The following is a 17,708-nucleotide window of genomic DNA, read 5'->3' as shown; positions in this document are numbered from 1 at the left end:
GTCCTAACCTTGTACTGCCATACTGCCACAACTGATCGGAAAGATAATGGAATACACAATAAAAACTTGGTAAGTCTGTGGTTCTTTTCATGTCTATCATGTGTGTACGAGTAATACGTTTGGAAATATAGCCTTTTCAAAACGAATGAATCATTTATATTAACCCTGTATATATGTAACCATTTCGTACGGGGGCCATTTCCTATTTCTTTATTCTTCTACCCCGACTCCCTTCGTCTCCCCTAACACAAAGGTTTGCTGGATGTGCGTAAGTCATACTTATTCCTAAGCATGGTTTTCTTCTGCGTATCATGCTTCAATCCCCAGGCTAATTAAGACCCGAAGAGCTACAAACGTTGGAAATGAACTATATGAAATTTGCATTTTTTTATTTATTTATTTATTTTTAATTATTATTATTATTTAATCAACCCCATGTCAACGGCTTTACCTGGTAGTCCCGTACCAATGGGTCCGTAACTAAAACATTTAAAGAAAATATTTTTAAAGTTAAAAGTAAAGTCTTAATTCAGACGATCGGCTACTCCCCTATTATGCATGGAATTACGAGAAAGGAATAATTTATATACTTTTATTCACATACCGCCATTTGGTCATCACTGTGTTACTTGATAAAACAAGTGGGAGATTGTAGTACAAGTCTCCGTCAGTTCAGCGATCAGACACTTTTTTTATGTACCGGTATACCAACATAGTTTCATATTTACTAGTATTAAATGCAAAAGTACTGTGTAAAAAGAATATTTACTTAAGTTTTTATTTTTTGTATGCTTATACTGGAATACTCATGTTCGAAGCTAATAGCTCAATTGGCGTAAGGGTCGTAGAGACAGTAAATCAATAAATAAAGTAAGAAATAATAAATACATAAATAGGAATATTGCTTTTATTTTAAAATAATTTACGGTAAATTAAATATTACCTAATAGTGTAATTTAATATTTTGTTCGATGTTTGTTACTTCAGCCAAAGTCACCAAAGAAGTACAAGGCACCACCTCCTCCACGATAAATAAACAGAATCGGAAATCATCAAGATAACAACAAATGACCGGTCTGGAAGTAATTTTTCTCATGGGCACGAATACTCTGTGACGGTTGACATGGTTTCTCTTTCAAAAATTTCGTCTTCTTTTTTCGTATTCGTGATGATAATTTATATGGATTTCAATTTGCTCTCTTCCTGTGGTATGTATTTTCCTCATAATTGTAAAACCAAATTAAATAAGAACCATGTTGGAAAATTTTCCAACACTGTATTCTATAGTCAGTTAATCAAGTGATCTCATGCTTGTATTTTTGTGTCTTTCTAAATTTTTCAACTACGTACTTTCTTTTTCCTAATACGTTAGAAATTGACGTACGATTGGTTAACTTACGTATTCGTTGCAACACTTCAGAACTTCTGAGAAAGACCAGCAACAATTTAAGGTCATTTGTATTTCGAAAATATATGAGCTCAACTTGCGTTTGACTGACTATACGTATTTTAATACCATAATATTTATGGTAGAATATATACAGATATATTGTATGTATTGTATTGAGTTAACACTAGTTTTATAAGTGCACTCAGATCATTTTTTTAAAAATCAGTTGTGTTCGTTAGTAATTGTTTGCACTTCGAATTAAAATGAAGAGGCAAATGTAATTGTCTGACATTTTAATTATATATTCTGTATTGTCTTCTTTTACTATGTATAGAAATATATATATATCTTTTGTTTTATAAATTGCTACTGTAATAAAGAAATATGTAATCCATACAAGAGAAAAGGAAAAAAGTTCTAGGATGTACATAGTGTTCGTTTTGCTGCATAATCCGAAGTGATAAATATCATTCGATGAAGTTATTTTAGCTTTAAAATGATTGTTACTATTTTTTGTGTCTATTTTACTGAGTAATATCTTGCGGGAAACATTTTATGCAGGGCATCAAAAGTAAGGAAAAAATGTATGTGTATTGGGTTGTCCGAATCAAATATACGTAAGCATGTATTTATTTATAATATAGAATCGTCTGTCTGTGAGTAACATTAATTCCTAATAGTTAACAACCGCCACTCCTGTACCTTCATTACCTTGCCTTTATTTAGTCTTTTCCAAAACAAATCATATGTATTTTGAGAAGGACCTCCTCAAGTTGGTGAGGGTCATGACGTCATCTGTTTGGCCTTCATGAGTACAATGCAAAAGGCTTATTTTGTTCTCTCGCAAATACTGTCTAAAATGATTTATAGGAGCCAAGAATGCATATATATATATATATATATATATATATATATTGGGGTTATGACTTTCTTGTAACCTAATGTTCCTGTGTGACAAATCGATGAACTTTTGTTCAAAACTAACGAAAAAGGCATTAATTCGATTTTCTTGTCGAAAAAGATCACCCCAAACAAACAAACAAACAAAAAAAAGATTTCACAACATACGCATATATTGTGATGATGGTGATTTGGTGTTCTGCCCTAAGGCAGGTCCTTGACCCGAAGATCCCTGGGCAAGATGATTCCTATGACGTCCTAAAGACAGGACCTACAGTTTAACGTGGGGTCGGAACCATTGTGCTCCCACCGGGAATCGAACCCGGGACCACGCGCACCAGAAGCGAGCGTGCTAACCATTCCGCCACGAGGGAGCATTTTGTATATGTAGTTTAGAGTTATTTTGTATTTGTATTGTATTGTTTATTCTATATATTATTCATTCTACATTATTTATTGTATTGTATATGGATTGTTTATTGTATATGTATTATTTATTGTTATTGCATGACATAAAACATTTAAATAAATTGAAAATTACAATCTTACATATCAATTCTACAAGTACGAATAGCATAATTATAGCATAATCAACAACTATTATGTTTTGTTAGACAAAACAAATCTAAGCTTAAGTTTATCCTTCATTTTACAGACGTCTAAGATCTTAGAATCACTTGTTAGCTCGTTCTGCACATTGATTTGTTCTGGGAATTCTTAGTCTCGATGGCTCTTGATTCCAGAACTTTTTCACACAGTTTAATGCTTTTTCATGAACCCGCAAGCTCATGAAAGAGCAGATTTGGTCAGTAAACCAATGGTCTGCACATTTGTAAAAGGTGAATCTACAAATTTCGAGTAGAGTCTTTTATTTCTGGTAGAGGAATAAATTCCAGAAGAGCTAGTATTGCTCGAGAATTTCATCTTGCATTACTCAATTGTGGTATTTTCTGAAACTTCACTTTAGGAAATCTTCCAGTTGCTTCAAAAAACCGGAAAACTCGAGTTAAATGAAATAGAAATTTCATATCATCACGCCATTCAGCTGTTTCTGTTATTTCTTCTTCACCAGTCTCGAAATTAATCCTAAGCTGCTCGTAGTTCTTTACAAGCTCCAGGATAAATGGATATTCGATATTGGGCGATGTGTTGTTTCCTCCAAATTCATCATCCATCACAACGCGAAGCACTCGGTCAAGAACATGGTGTTGGCAACTAATCAATTGTGATACTTCTAGTTTCTTTTGAGCAAACTGCCTTTGTAATTGAATTACAGTCCCATTCCTTTGTCCAGTGTTCATATTAGTAGTGTCCGTAATAATCATCTTTATATTATCCCATAAATTGTATTCATCGAGAACATCTGATATTCCTTTAACCACAGTATCTGATATTCCGTTTGGTAGACTTAGCGCTTCTAACTTAACTTCTTTTCGTTCATTCTTCAACACTAGCACTTGATATTCTCGGCCATCAATATGTTTACTATCAAAATGCAACGCCCAGTTTTCTAAAGGTAGTGTTTTCTTAATTTCTTCTTTAAGTTTAGCTGCTTCTTTAATAGTAGACTTGTACATATCAGATTGTGAAGGCATCTCAATATTAATTCCATCTTGAGATAACTGCCGGCAAATGGTTGCTGCTTTGCTGGTCGATAACTTGAAAGATGTTACTAATTTTATACTTCTTCCTTGTCCTTGTGGAAGGTTCATCTGAAGTTTGGGCCTCTTCATGTTCTCACTCCTCACTCTCAGTATCTGACGTTTCGGAAGTTGACGTACTTGTTGCTGCTGCTGCTGCTGTTGGAGTAGACTGCAATGACATTTTTCTTCGTTTGGGTAGATTGATAGTTTTGGAATTCGCAGTCTTCTCAGTTGTATAACCATCATGTCCTTTGCTTTTGATCTGAATATGATATAACCTTCTATCCTCACTACACAGCCATTCACCATTTTCTTTTTTGATATCAAAAATTTCATCCAATTGGTCGTAATTTCCTCGTTTTATACATTCGTCGTAGGTGTGCAGCACCTTATTCAGTTTTGCTTTTACGATTTGTATAGATACACTGGGAAAATTTAATTTATTTTGTTATAAACCTATTACTTCTTTTGCGATTACATTTACACATTCTTCCCTTGCCTTGATGGATGCTCCAAGGAACAAATAGCGACCAACAATTTGGATTTTGAGTGGTATCCGCTCTTGTTTTCGAGTGATTGTTCTTCTAGTGGAACATATCTTCTCCTATTTGATTCTTGAAATTGCACTAATTCTTCGTCCAGATTATCTTATTTCTTTCGGTGATAGTAGTAGCACTTTTCTTACGAGACATTTTGATTACAAATGATACTAGGAGGTTGTAATTATTGCGGAATAGTTTGAATGGTTTGGTTATATACAACATAACACATCACAGTGCGACTCAGAAAATTACAGTCAATCGCACACACTCCTTTAGTTGTATATATTCTTTTGTTCCTGAGCACGGCACACAAACAATGTTTCACGTCTGCCAGCAAGTGCCAAAGGCAGAAGACAGCTTTAGAAGACTTCAGAAAACTATAATACTAAACCTTGCACATTGCATTATATTAAAAAAAAAAAAAAAAAAAAGCGTAAACTGCTTATATATTATTTTAGAAATTTTGTTTTGTGGGGTGACCTTTTTTAAAAAACTATACAGAATTAAACCCTTTTTTATTAGTATTTCACAGAAGTTCATCGATTTATGATACAGGAAATCAATTATTTTACAAAAAATCAAAAAGTCATAACCCTAATACATATATATAATATATCATCGACATTACCAACAGACAGAGTAGACATGTTATGGCTTCTTTCCTCCCAGTGTTTTTCAAGTGATTTTGCGATCTGTACGTTAACACAGGGCCGGTCCAGAGGGACCTAAACTTTCGAAAAAGAAATTTTTCAGGAAAAAAAAATCCAATTTTCCTCAAATTCCCCTTTTCAGGTATATGATATGGACATGCGAATAGTACTGTTTGGAAGATTGCATTTTCAGAAGAGAACGAGGTACGAACCGTGATCCTAGGATAAATAGTGATGATGCAGTAGCTGCTTGACTGAAAGTCTAAAATTTACCTTAAAATTCCCATAAGGGTTAAAAGTGAATAGAGCTGATGGTGAACATTAACGTGCTTAATTAAGAGAAAGGTCGTATGAAATGTAAATTAAGTTGCAATTACTTAAATATAAAATCCACAAATATTTATTCCCACAAGTATCAAGATAGTTGTTACCGTTTATTTTTAGGATAATGCAACATTTAACAAGATTTATCACCAATCCTCATGAAGCGTACTGACATTAATAGGCCGTAACCTATTTAGATTTGAGCATTAGTATTTGTATAACCGCAAGTTAGTTGAGCAAACTTGTTTTTTTTTTAATAAACAATTAGATTTTTTTATCACAGTTTTAACCTATAACATACAGGGAGCCGAAGGTTTGTAGAATCAATTAGTTTTAATATATTTAACAGGAAATGCTGCAAAACTGAAATATCAATATACTTACAAGTAGTATCAATCACTGTCGGTGACGGGAGCATACCCTGCAAGAAGCTATGCGCAGTTCTATTATCACAAATTAGTTGAGTAGCAACTTTCAGCTCACCAAAATTAGCAGATGTCCCAAAACGCGATACCGTCATTGTTCAAGTGCATATTCAATATTCTCTTCCGCGGACGCAAGCCTCCATACACCATCGCAGACGGTGTCTTACCGGTAGCACTCTTTTAAGATATGGTACAGAACTAGGCTTGGGTGTATAAAAGTACGTAACTTTCACCGATGTCTGTAATGTTCTTAAATGAAAATAAATTCTGACCAAAGCAAATATTTATTATTACTTATCTGTATTATAGTTTTCGGGAATATGTCACTGCCTTCATCAGACACATTTTCAAAGTACAATCTAAGACGGTAGGTTATATATATATCTGAAGGCAGGTTATATATATACCCGAAACTGTAACATAGATTAGTAATAATACATGTTTGGTCATATTTTGATTTTAATTTGTATGTATCTCGGTAGTTTCAAGGCTAGAATGAGTAGCATTGTAATAACGTTCTGTTTAATAATCGTGGATGACGGATGGTAAAGAAGGACATTGTTACGGCATCCTTTCTGCGATATTCACCGTCTGCAAGTTCACGAGGGATTAAGTTGTGAAGTAATTTCCTAATTATCAAGTCTCGCGTCAAGGTATCATGAACATGTTGGAGATACTGGTGTTATTTGTTAATCCCTGACTAGTACCTAGCATCTCCACCATGTGCAGTATGGTGTCGTCGGTGCCTGTAGCTCAAATAAACAAAGATTTTGAATTGACAAGCCATCCCAGGATTTGGAAACAAAAATTTGTACAGCAGAGGTAATGAGCTCGGTACCTGGATTGCTTTATAATTGAAATAGAACGCTTTTAAATTGGAGAGATTGTGATGTGAAGGGACGGAAAAGGGGGTTGAAGAGCAAAGGATGAATTTAGGATAGGTAGAGATTTATACAGCACTTGCCTAGTGCTTTCGGCCATTGTCCAACCATGTCTCTCTTTGTACGTTGTTTCTTTCTTCGGGTCACTGGCGTCTCTGGCATGCAAAATTTGGGGGGACATCAAAGAAAGTGATTTAAATGATATTACCTAGCCCAACCTGTTTATTAACTTCGATTCTATTTGTTACCTTTCTGCTTAACTTCACGGACCCCCTAAGGTATATCAAGAACTTGATTACAATCGTAAGGGCTTCGGTGGCTCAGTGGTAGAGCATTCACCTCTGGTGCTTGGAGTCCCGGGTTCAAACCCTGCTCCCGTCAAGTGAACTTTGTGGTGGACAAACACCGTGTGCGTGGGTTTTCTCGGGGTTCTCCCGTGTCCTCCCACTTTCTTCATTCCACCATTTCATTCATTACTCATCATCACCGTCTCCTTTAGCCTCACCGGCATAACCGTGGGACGTAAAACTCAAAGATTTCATTTCATTTTTCGATTACAGTCGTTTCACAGCCTGAATATTATATTCCAAATAAATATAATTATTATTATTTACATGATATTCTGTCGTTAGTAAATAAATTAGAATAAAATATTGGATATTTTGTACTTCAAAATATTGGGGGGAGACGCCCGTGCTTCGCGTACATGATGTTCAGGCGATAGGCGGCCAGACAGCTTGAAATGAAGCTCGGCATGGATGCACCCTAAATTGACTTAAGTGGTGGCGATGAACAATCCAGTGAGCGGATGTTCTTTTTGAGAATAATGTCAATCTTGTCATGAATGTAAGAAGGCGTCCGTAGTCTTCATTTTCCTTGTGGTGGATTTCTTAACTCTTCTTGAATCGTCTGTAGGTTAGAGAAACGGCCCCGCAACTCTTTCTTCAACTTCTTTTCAGTGGCATTTGCATTTTCTTGTAGCAAAACTACAATTTTTACATCAAAAGATCCAATATATTTCAGGCAAAAATGTTCTTGTTCGCCTTATGTCTGGAGAACTACACATAGTGTAGCCAAACCCAAACTATCACTTAACTCAGTATGACGTACTTATCCCGTTAAAAAAAAAAAATAAATAAAATAAATAAATAAATTTTAGGGCCGTTTTAAAATGTGGCTCCTGATTCAAAAACTAACTACTGAGCCAAGATTGCAATCTTTTGATGCTTTTTTTTTTTTTATCGTTCCTAAAATTCTTGGCCAAGATCCAATCTTTTGATTTTTTTTTCATTCCTAAAATTCTTGTTATATAATTCTTTTGATCAATGCCTGTCACAGAATTCCGACACCCTTGCAGCTCCATTTTGCTCCGCTTTAGCTAACAACTATCAATATAGAGATTACTGAGTGTCTATACGAAGGTTCGTAGTTTCTGTAAAACTGTGACAGAGATGTGCGCATGTTTGACTCGGACAACCAAATATTAAGTATTCTCGAACCTTTGCTTTTTACTAATTTGGCCTTGAAATTCCAAAATTTATCATTCATTTTAAGCAAAATTTGGCCTGTAAGTTTCAAACTATAGACGTATAATGGAAATGAAAACTCTCAACCATACGCATTACTGTCAAAGACAAACATACTAACCATTTGGCAGTTTTCGCTTGTCATAGACTTTAAGTATGATAAAACCTTCCTGAACAATCAAATTTCAGAGTAATACATTTCAACGCTCGTAACGTAACACTATTTTTAAACGAGAGGAAATTTTCATTGGAAAGTAGAGTTACCAGCAAAAATGATATAATACATTGCATGTTTACACAACACGCATTTCATTGAAATACAGCGCATGAAATTCTTATTCAGCACTCAGCCAAGAGTAACTTCCAAGCCATTGGACCAATAGAAATACATCTCCAGCTGTCTACGTCAAAGGTAACTAAATTAAAACTGGTCGATATATCTAATAATGAACTAAATTAAAGTTCTGGCGAAAGAACAAAAAGGCTGTTTATATATATCCCTGTTGCTAGTGACTGGCTTAACACAAAAACTGTTTTCAGCTGATAAGGATATTGGTACTTTTTATATGACTTTAACCATATATGTTCAGATACGTTGGTACATTGTATTAGTACTTTTTATGTACTTTTTTGTTATATATATTTATATTGAATATATGTGTGTGTTCATATTATCCAGTTTACACAGTGTTAAAACTTAGTTTTATACATAGTTCGAAGTGGAGAAAATAAGAGACGGTGTGTGTTCCGAAATTACCAAATCAGTACGCATAATCGAAATTTGAAAAGAAAAAAGAAAGAAAAAAAAAAGAAAAGAAAATGGAATAATTCTCACCGCAAGTATAAGTGAAAATCTGGCAAACGTTCATTAAGTTCTATCATACAGTAATCTTTCGAGTCTAACTGGGATGGATAAGTCTCATACACGGATATTAATGATTACACGAAAACTTATCTTACACAATTCATACTTTTATTTTTACAATTAACCTACACAATGGTAAATTTTCATATAGCAATTTGGTAATTGTATATTAGTTACTGATTGCGATCTGGTAACAGTAAGGACTTGGGGGGTGGGGTTGTAAAATTAACAGAATCAGTTTTAAATACACCCACATCCGAAAATTTTCACTTTTAATAGGACATTTCAAGTAAAATTATGTTTAATAAAATATTATGTCCTTTTGCGATACTCACCAATTACACATTATACATTTGCTTTCACAGGCGAGATTAAAACTATTTGAAAAAAAAAAAAAAAACAGGGTGACCGTATATTCGGATATTAAATACTTCCCCTGAATAATGTGAAAGTCTCGTTTTTCACCGAATTTATCCTGAAACCAAAGGAAAATCAAAGATACCAACCAGGGCCTAGAGCTGAATGGTATTCATCAGGTTATGGCGTATGCTGATAAACCTTGCTGGGACTTGAGTTTAAAAGTAAGTACAGAGAAAACTAAATACGTGGAAATGCATCGAGATGATAATACTGTAAATCATGGATGCGTTAAAATATGAAATAGTACTTTCGACAAAGTGAATATTATCTAGGATCAATATTAACAGACCAAATCTATATTCACGAAGAAATTCACGAAATGTCAACTGAAAACAGGGAATTCATGTTATTTATTTCGAAATCTTTCGTTGTCGCGAATTCTGTCGAGGATTTGAAGCTTAAAATATATAAAAAAGGTAATCATGCTTGTTGTTCGGTATGGTTGGGAAACATGGTCGCTTACGCTGAGGAAAGAACGTAGACCGAAAGTATTTGAGAACAAGATCCTAAGACGAATATTCGGACCCAAGAGGAGTGGAAATGGGGAATGGCAGAAGCTTCCATAACGAGGAACTACTTAATTTATACCGTTTACCAAACATTGTTAGGGTCGATCGAATGTAGAAGGCTCAGGCGGGCAGGCTATGTAGCCAGAATGGAACAAAGTAGAGACGATTTCAGTTTTAATTTGAAATCCAATGGGAAAACGACTATTATGAAGATTTACGCACAGATGGAAGGACAATATTAAAATGAATACACAGTAGAAACTGGTTGTTGTTGTTGATTTAACATTCCTTTCAACAGCGAGGCTATATTAACGTGGAATCCCAATCACATGAGCTCCCGCCGGGAATCGAAACAGTAGAAACTGGATCCAGTTGGATAAGAACAGAAGTAAATGGAAAGCTTTTGTGAACGCGGTATTAATAACCTCCGGGTTCCATGGAACAGAGTTCACCATTGAAATAATTCTATTAAATTCAAGAGTCCTCACTTAGCTCTGCTAGATAACTGGGGAAGAACCTTCTTTTGACAAATCAATATATACACACAGGCTTCAATTTTGGATCCTCATTCATGAAATTCAAGCCTAATAGATGAATGAATTCTTTTGAATAAGTGTTTGGTTTCTCCTTAGATCCGTACTGGGACTCATGTATCTCTTCCAACCCAACACAATCTATCTCTTCTCTACTGCCTTTGTGTCTGCTTAGGTACGTAGCTAAATGTGCTAGAAACTCCCTTTGTGCAGAATTTTCAGGCATCAGACATGTCCTATATGAAATTTATCCAGAATGATATAAACTAGAATTTCAGTAATATTACTTCGTTGAATACGAACGATCGATGCATTAGAAACCGCAAGACGTAGTTTTATTTTGAATCTTCAAATAAGCATTAATATAACAATGGTCTTACAGTGCATCTGTACAGGGAATAAAACTTTCGATTTAAATACGTCGAATCTTCATAGTAAAAGTTTTGAAAATGGGTACGTGTTAGGTGTGTCAGCAAATTAATTGCGTCTTGAGTATCGACTGAAAATTAGTAGGCTGACAGATCTGGGGGCCATTGCATACACAAAGCTATTCACGTATGAATCTTCACGCAGATTCCACTAATGGTTATTCGAAGCCAAATGTGACTTACACGTAGTAAAAGACCTGCTCAAGAGTCTTTGTGTGTTATACGAGGTGGTATCAAAAAGTCTCGAGACTAGTTCTGTGTACAATAAAGTACTTTATTTATCTATGTTTACACACTGTCATGATCAAAATAGTCACCTTGTACAGCAATACAACGCTCCCAGTGTTTCTGTTACTGCTGGAATGTATCCTTAAGTCATCTTTTCGAAGCATGTCAAGCACCTTCTGCGTTTCGCACTAGATCTCCGCAGTGGCGTCCAAACGATGGGCTTTGAGCTGGATCTTCAACTTCGGGAAGATAACAAAATCTGCAGGAGCCAAATCTGGCGAATATGGTGAGTGCGGAGTGTGATTATCTTGTTTCTGGTGAGAAACTCGTGTGAGGGGAGCACGGTGACAGGATGCATTGTCGTCGTGGAGCAGGCAGTTTTTCGCGAGCCACGGATCCGGTCACTTTCTCCGAATGTCCTCTCTCAGACGCCTTAAACCTGGCAATAGAGCTCGCTATTAAAGATCTAGTGTCCGAGGACGAATTCATGATGCACAATAGCACGAATGTCTATAAAGACGATGAGCATACACTTGGTCGAGCTGCGGACCTGCCTCTCCTTTTTCAGTCATGGAGATGATCGGCTCTTCCAGTGTGAAAACTGTTGCTTTGCCTCAAGGTTGTACTTGTACACCTAAATTTCGTCACCGGTAATAATCCTCGACATGAAGAACGAGTCATCCAAGGCACGCTGATGGATTGTTGGCAGACTTCGACGCGGTGTTCCTTTTCCACCTTGGTCAGGCCTGGAGACGAACTTGTCAGCAACACGAGCATGTTCAAATCACACCTGCACTATTCCGTATGATACACCAAGAATGGCAGCAATGTTGTGAATAGTTCTACGATTCTCATGCACACGTTGCCAAACAGTATCAACCTTTTCGGGGGTTGTGCTCGATAAAGGTCATCTCCCGTCGTCATCCAGTGTTCTTTCGTTCTTGAAGTGTGCGTGCCGCTCAAAACACAAACGACTCATCGCAGCATTGCCGTGCACTTGCTGACTCATATCAAGCGTCTCTGGCAGATTTGCCCAGTTTCACACAGAATTTTACTCGTTGTTCTGTCTTGCTCTCTATGATTAAATCGCAAACGTGGCAATGCACATAAGTCAGAATAGCACCAACTGCATAGCTGACGATATCTCTTAGCACATTGACTTACGAAAAGTCGGTGCTTCCTCTGCCTGTGCGTGCTGCCATTTGATGGCGTGTTACAGAACTAGTCTCGAAACTTTTTTTGATACTACCTGGTACATTGGCTTTACAAACCTGGTTTGAGTAACCATCAGAATAATAGAAAAAAATCAACACATTTAAGCTGATATCTTCAATCTTCGTTGGGCGTACTGTTCTATGATTATTTGGCAAGACAGTGTATACATCTGACATAAAAAGTAATTCTAATTGCCTTAATAAAAAATAGTAGTAGTGTGAATTGAAGTAGATGTGAACATCAAAAGCTTTTGTTGAAGAGTGGATGCATCTGTTGCCGTTTGCTTATATTTCAGATTAAAAAGTGAAAAGAAAGAAAGGTTTTCATTTATACCAAGAGAAAGACAATACGCTTTGTTTCCAGTGTGTAAATATGTGTTCATTTTTTCCTTTTTTTTTAAAAAAAAAAAATCCTTTACTTAAGGGACTTTTAAAAAAATTTAAAAAGAAAACTATATAAGAGAGTGCTAGTTAGTAAAAGTTGTTTCGCTATGACGAAAGGTTTTTCTTTTTCCTGTTCGTTCTATGAACAGTTTGATATTTAGATAACATACAAAATACTAACAAAAGAGGTTGTTTGTAAATATTTGCTGACAACACAAGCGCACATGTATTTTATAAGTACATGATTTCAGAGAAATTTAGATGTGTTTATGGTGATAACTGCAATTATTTGAAATCGTTAATGCTTTAAGCGTGAGCTTCAGTGATACATTTGTTTGCTTTGTGTATATTATATACATATTCATATATACATATAAACAAATAAAGAACTTTGAAGAGTTGTGGTATTATTATTTGTTTCATATCTAATCATTGTATCCCCAGTAACCATTGTAATTTAGGGTGTCTGGAAAACCTGGGATTTATTTTCAGGCCTGGATAATATAGAAAAGGCCTGGAATGCAACAATAACGCTTAGATATTTTTTTTTTTAAAGTTATTACTTGCAGTTAGTAAAGAGAATATTAATTGAACTGCTAAATTTAAGATGTGAGTGAGAAACGTAAATAAAAGATGAATTCCCATATTAGCCCTCATGACGTTAGTTCTAATAGAAGATATCTTAATTCATAAGTAAAGTGAAAACATTGGAAGACCAGATAAACATATCTGACAAATATATGTAATTCGAAATTATACATTTTATAATTGAGATTGGGTTTTCAGCCTGCGGATATCTTGGAAAGTCAACATTTTTATCGTCATAGCAGTGTTCAGAATTGAATAACGTTAATTTGAATTCGCCTTGATTGAAGAAGTAATCATGATTATTGCCATAATACAAATGTTCTGTAAAAGATACAGTATAACTTCTGAATCCCATTATGTACGGTCACTGCTAGCTTCAGATAGAAAAAGGAGATAAGGTTGATTACTCGGGTATGGGTCAACTATAGAGGTTTGTTTTATTGACAATTGAAGGTATGTAATAACAAGAATAAGAACAGAATCTGTAAACTTCTGATCGCAAAATACGTCCGCATTTTGTTGGACGAATATAAAAAATTTAGTCCGGAGAATTGTAAATACTATTTTAAACATACGTAATTTTTTAAAAAAAAAATAAAGAAAGAGAAAAATAAGAAATGTAGGATGCAAATGGACTAATCAAGATCGTGCATAACACTCGTAGAGGATTTAAATTGTGATAGACGATGACGGAGGTAATAGTTTCGAAGAAAATCAGCACATGGACATGAATGAACATAGTCTGAGTGTTTCTTGCCTCCAGGGGGTAAATTACGTGTTAAGTAAATTTATTTATTTATTATTTTATGATAATATGGCCTTATGTCCATCTTGAATAAAGAAAAACACAGCTTTCTTACAAGGCTGGCTAGAATATTTATTATAAAAAATATTCTAGCCAGCCTTGTAAGAAAGCTGTTTTTTTTTCTTTATTATTATATTTACAAGGTTCTTTACTCTCGTTCGTCTGACTTTTTTTTTCTTGGTAAGAATATACATGTCATTCAGCAAATTGGAAGTCATGAGGTATTACAGAAAAAATCCTTAAAATAACGTATCACAATGCCAAAAACGGATACGTTGCATTATTATTATTAATATTATTATTATTGAGTCACCGCTGTTTGGTTCATTTGTATATTCATTTATTTATTATTTCCCAATTCTTGAACCTGCTATTTCTACCAGTAACGATTATTAGTAGTAACATAGAGCCGCCCGACCACGTTCAATACCATTTCTGTTTTGCTACCTTCTAAAACTGATAGAAATAAATAATTACCGGATTTTACGTTGTTCATTATAGAGCAAGAAGTGTACAGACATCGAGAAGTGGTTTTATGCAATCGACTAAGCGCCTCAAGAATACATTTCATCTATATTCTTTACTTTCTACTAAAATCGGCAGCGGTAGAAGTCCACCTCAGCTTCCGGTTCCAGTAGTGATTTACATAGATCAAAAATGATAGATAGCGAGAAGCGTTTTTTTTTAAAAAAAAAAAACAACGATTTAGCGTTCTAGGAACAGGTAATTTATTTCTTAACCCCGTATTCAAACCAAAAGTTCCACATATAAATCACTTCTGAATTTATCGTTAATCACCGTAGAATAAAAATTGTAATACAGATAAGGATTGTCCTCGGGCAAAAAAAAAATCGACTACTGGTTTTACTGGTGATCGCTAAAGGGTAAAAATAGTAGTAGATAGCAAGAAGTGGTTTTCTATGATCAGTTAAGCATCTCAAGAATATTCCGTCTTCACTCTTAATATCTCTATTACAATCGAAAGTGGCAGACATCTACTACCATTGTTGCTTCAATATTAACGAAGAAAATACCACGCCTCACAAACGTACTACTCCACGTGGTGTACACGTGCCACTTCATGTAGGTCGAAGAAGTAATTGCATGCTTGCTCGTTGAACTCAGTACGACCATACATTAGATCAGGCCTGTCCATGAATTGGCTCCCGGAGCCAAAGCGTGAGCGAGGACGAGCGAAGATAAGAACAGGTGAGCACAGGTGCTGCTAGCTTCGCTTCTTCCACTGCATCCGATAAGTGTTGCCAACCACACATGATGGCAAAAAACCTATGGCCAAGCCTGGCCAGAAATTCGCACGATGATAAGCATTGAGCAGACGCAAGCGTGAAATGTGCAGGTGTCCTCTTCCCCTCCCCATTCCGAAAGCAGTGACGCGAAAACACTGCAGGAAATAAAATTGGTACGTTTTTTGGTCGAGGAAGACGCATGATAGAGGTTACAGTTAGCGTTGAAGTAACTAATAAATGAACAAGAAAGAAAGAAAGAAACTAATATTAAACATGTCATCTTACAGACGTAAAAACGACTGCAAAAATCAGAAACTAATCGTTTCAGACCTTTTCAGCTTGCTTACACAGTTCGTGACGTTGTATTACATTAGCATTCGGTCTGTAACTTGTCACTCGCTTCACGTTTGCTAAGTTGTAAACGCCTTTCGTTGCTAGATTGATAGGAGAACGACGGGAGGTTGAAAATAATAATAATAATAATAATAATAATACGCATTATTATTATTATTATTATTCGGACCAAAGAGGGATGAAAATGGGGATTGGAGGAAATTCATAACTAGGAATTGCATAGTTTATACCGCTCACCTAACATTATTAGGGTTATTAAGTGTAGAAGGCTCAGGTGGGCAGGCCATGTAGCCAGAATGGAAGAAATTAGAAACGCTTTCATAATTTTAACTGAAAACCCAATTGGAAGAAGACCACTAGGAAGACCTAGGCGTAGATGGGAAGACAATATTAAGATGGATCTTGCAGAAATAAGAGTACAGAGTAGAAACTGGATCCAGTTGGCTAAGGACATAAGTTAGTGGAAATATTTTGTAAACGCGGCATTGAACCTTTGGGTTCCATAGACCATAGTGTTAGTTAGTTATTATTATCTAAAAGAAATGTTCAAATGTTGTTAAGAGACAATTACACAGAAGAACTAAGTTCCGACCAAACAGTAATTTGCCGGAAGGAAATTCCAGTGCAGTCCAGCCTACTTTAAGCGTTATCCGTGCAACCCACGTTTCATGCTCAAGACATTGGGAATAATTGTTCGTATCATTCAGTTGGAACGTTTCTTTCCGAATTTACGCTATTACAGTAGGCCTACAACATTGTGACTTTCAAAATAAGTCAGTAACTATCGAAGAAAGACAAGCGTGTAGCTTCAGTCATTGAAATGATTTAACATTCTTTTTCACTTTTAACAAGCCACCGGCAAGCAACCAGCCAGGGACAATACTTTTTCCTCATTAAAAAGACACTCCTTGTTTAAAAAAAAACCTAATTGCAGTCACTAACGGTCACTCTTAAAAATGGAAAATCTCTTTGGCTCTCTTAATATTTTGTTTAATTCTTTGCGATCAAAGTAACTTTAAAAGTGGAGTAAGAAATACTATTCTTCCTATTGATAGTGTAATAGTGGCTTCTAATCTCCACAACCAACCCCTTGCTAAGCCTATTCGTACACACATACATGCATAAGCTAATTTTCTGGAGATAATACTTAGATAATTACAAACAAGTGCTACAGTTTTTTTTCGTATCAACAGATTATCTCTTTTCCTAAAAAGCGAAACAACATAATATAACAAACCTACACTCGGATATAACAAACCCACATCCTTCTTTAACAAAAGGAAAGAAAAAAGAAGAAAAGGAACGTACATAGTTTATCATTTGATTGCTGTTACAAGTTTGTATTGTCTATAGTTAACGGTGACCACATTGTAAAAACACTTTACACTAAATGGCAATCAGTTACCATACATACTTTTTTTTTTTTTTTTTTGATAAGCTAGTGATTACCGCCAAGGTTGACAACACTTCCGCTCCTCTAAGGAAGAAACCCGAAGATCCACGAAGCACGAACAATGGTATTTGCCCGTAGAATGCTCGTGAGCGTTCACGAGGAGAGTTTCCACTATCTGCTCGCCGTGGGCAGGGCTGCATTAGATAGTGACCAGTGACTGCGTAAAGGGAAAAGCAGCGGGTTGGCCCCGCCTTCCGAAGGGTCCACTGCGGTAGCTGACGCAATAATTGTGTTTATCTCAGGACTTCCTTGTGCGCTTCGCTGTACTTGCTTTGAAAGAAAGACTCTCCACAATCTCAGTAACCATGATCATGCATAAACTACAGCGACAAAGAGATGGTCCATTTTACGTAGCGAGATTACAACCCCGATTTCGTGTCCCATCTTCGACCGCATGCG

General features: G+C 35.7%; 1 protein-coding gene across 5 annotated transcripts in view; it reads left to right on the top strand.

Annotated features, from left to right (window-relative positions):
- The window catches only part of LOC145692771 (TRAF-type zinc finger domain-containing protein 1-like), a 66,283-nt gene extending 53,013 nt beyond the window's left edge, over nucleotides 1–13,270 (top strand). For all 5 annotated transcript variants that reach the window (XM_081768232.1, XM_081768228.1, XM_081768230.1 and 2 more), the window contains one exon: nucleotides 988–13,270. In XM_081768232.1, coding sequence (XP_081624358.1) covers nucleotides 988–1,061 — 74 coding nt within the window. In that variant the 3' untranslated portion in view covers nucleotides 1,062–13,270. The remainder of the gene's footprint in view (nucleotides 1–987) is intronic.
- The last annotated feature ends 4,438 nt before the right edge of the window (nucleotides 13,271–17,708 follow it).

Source organism: Thermobia domestica, chromosome 8 (genome assembly GCF_964235325.1).
Source record: "Thermobia domestica chromosome 8, izTheDome1.hap1.1, whole genome shotgun sequence".
In the NCBI taxonomy this organism is placed as follows: Eukaryota; Metazoa; Arthropoda; class Insecta; order Zygentoma; family Lepismatidae; genus Thermobia; species Thermobia domestica.
Note: the sequence above shows the minus strand (reverse complement) of the source record. Positions and strands in the feature narration are given on the sequence as shown.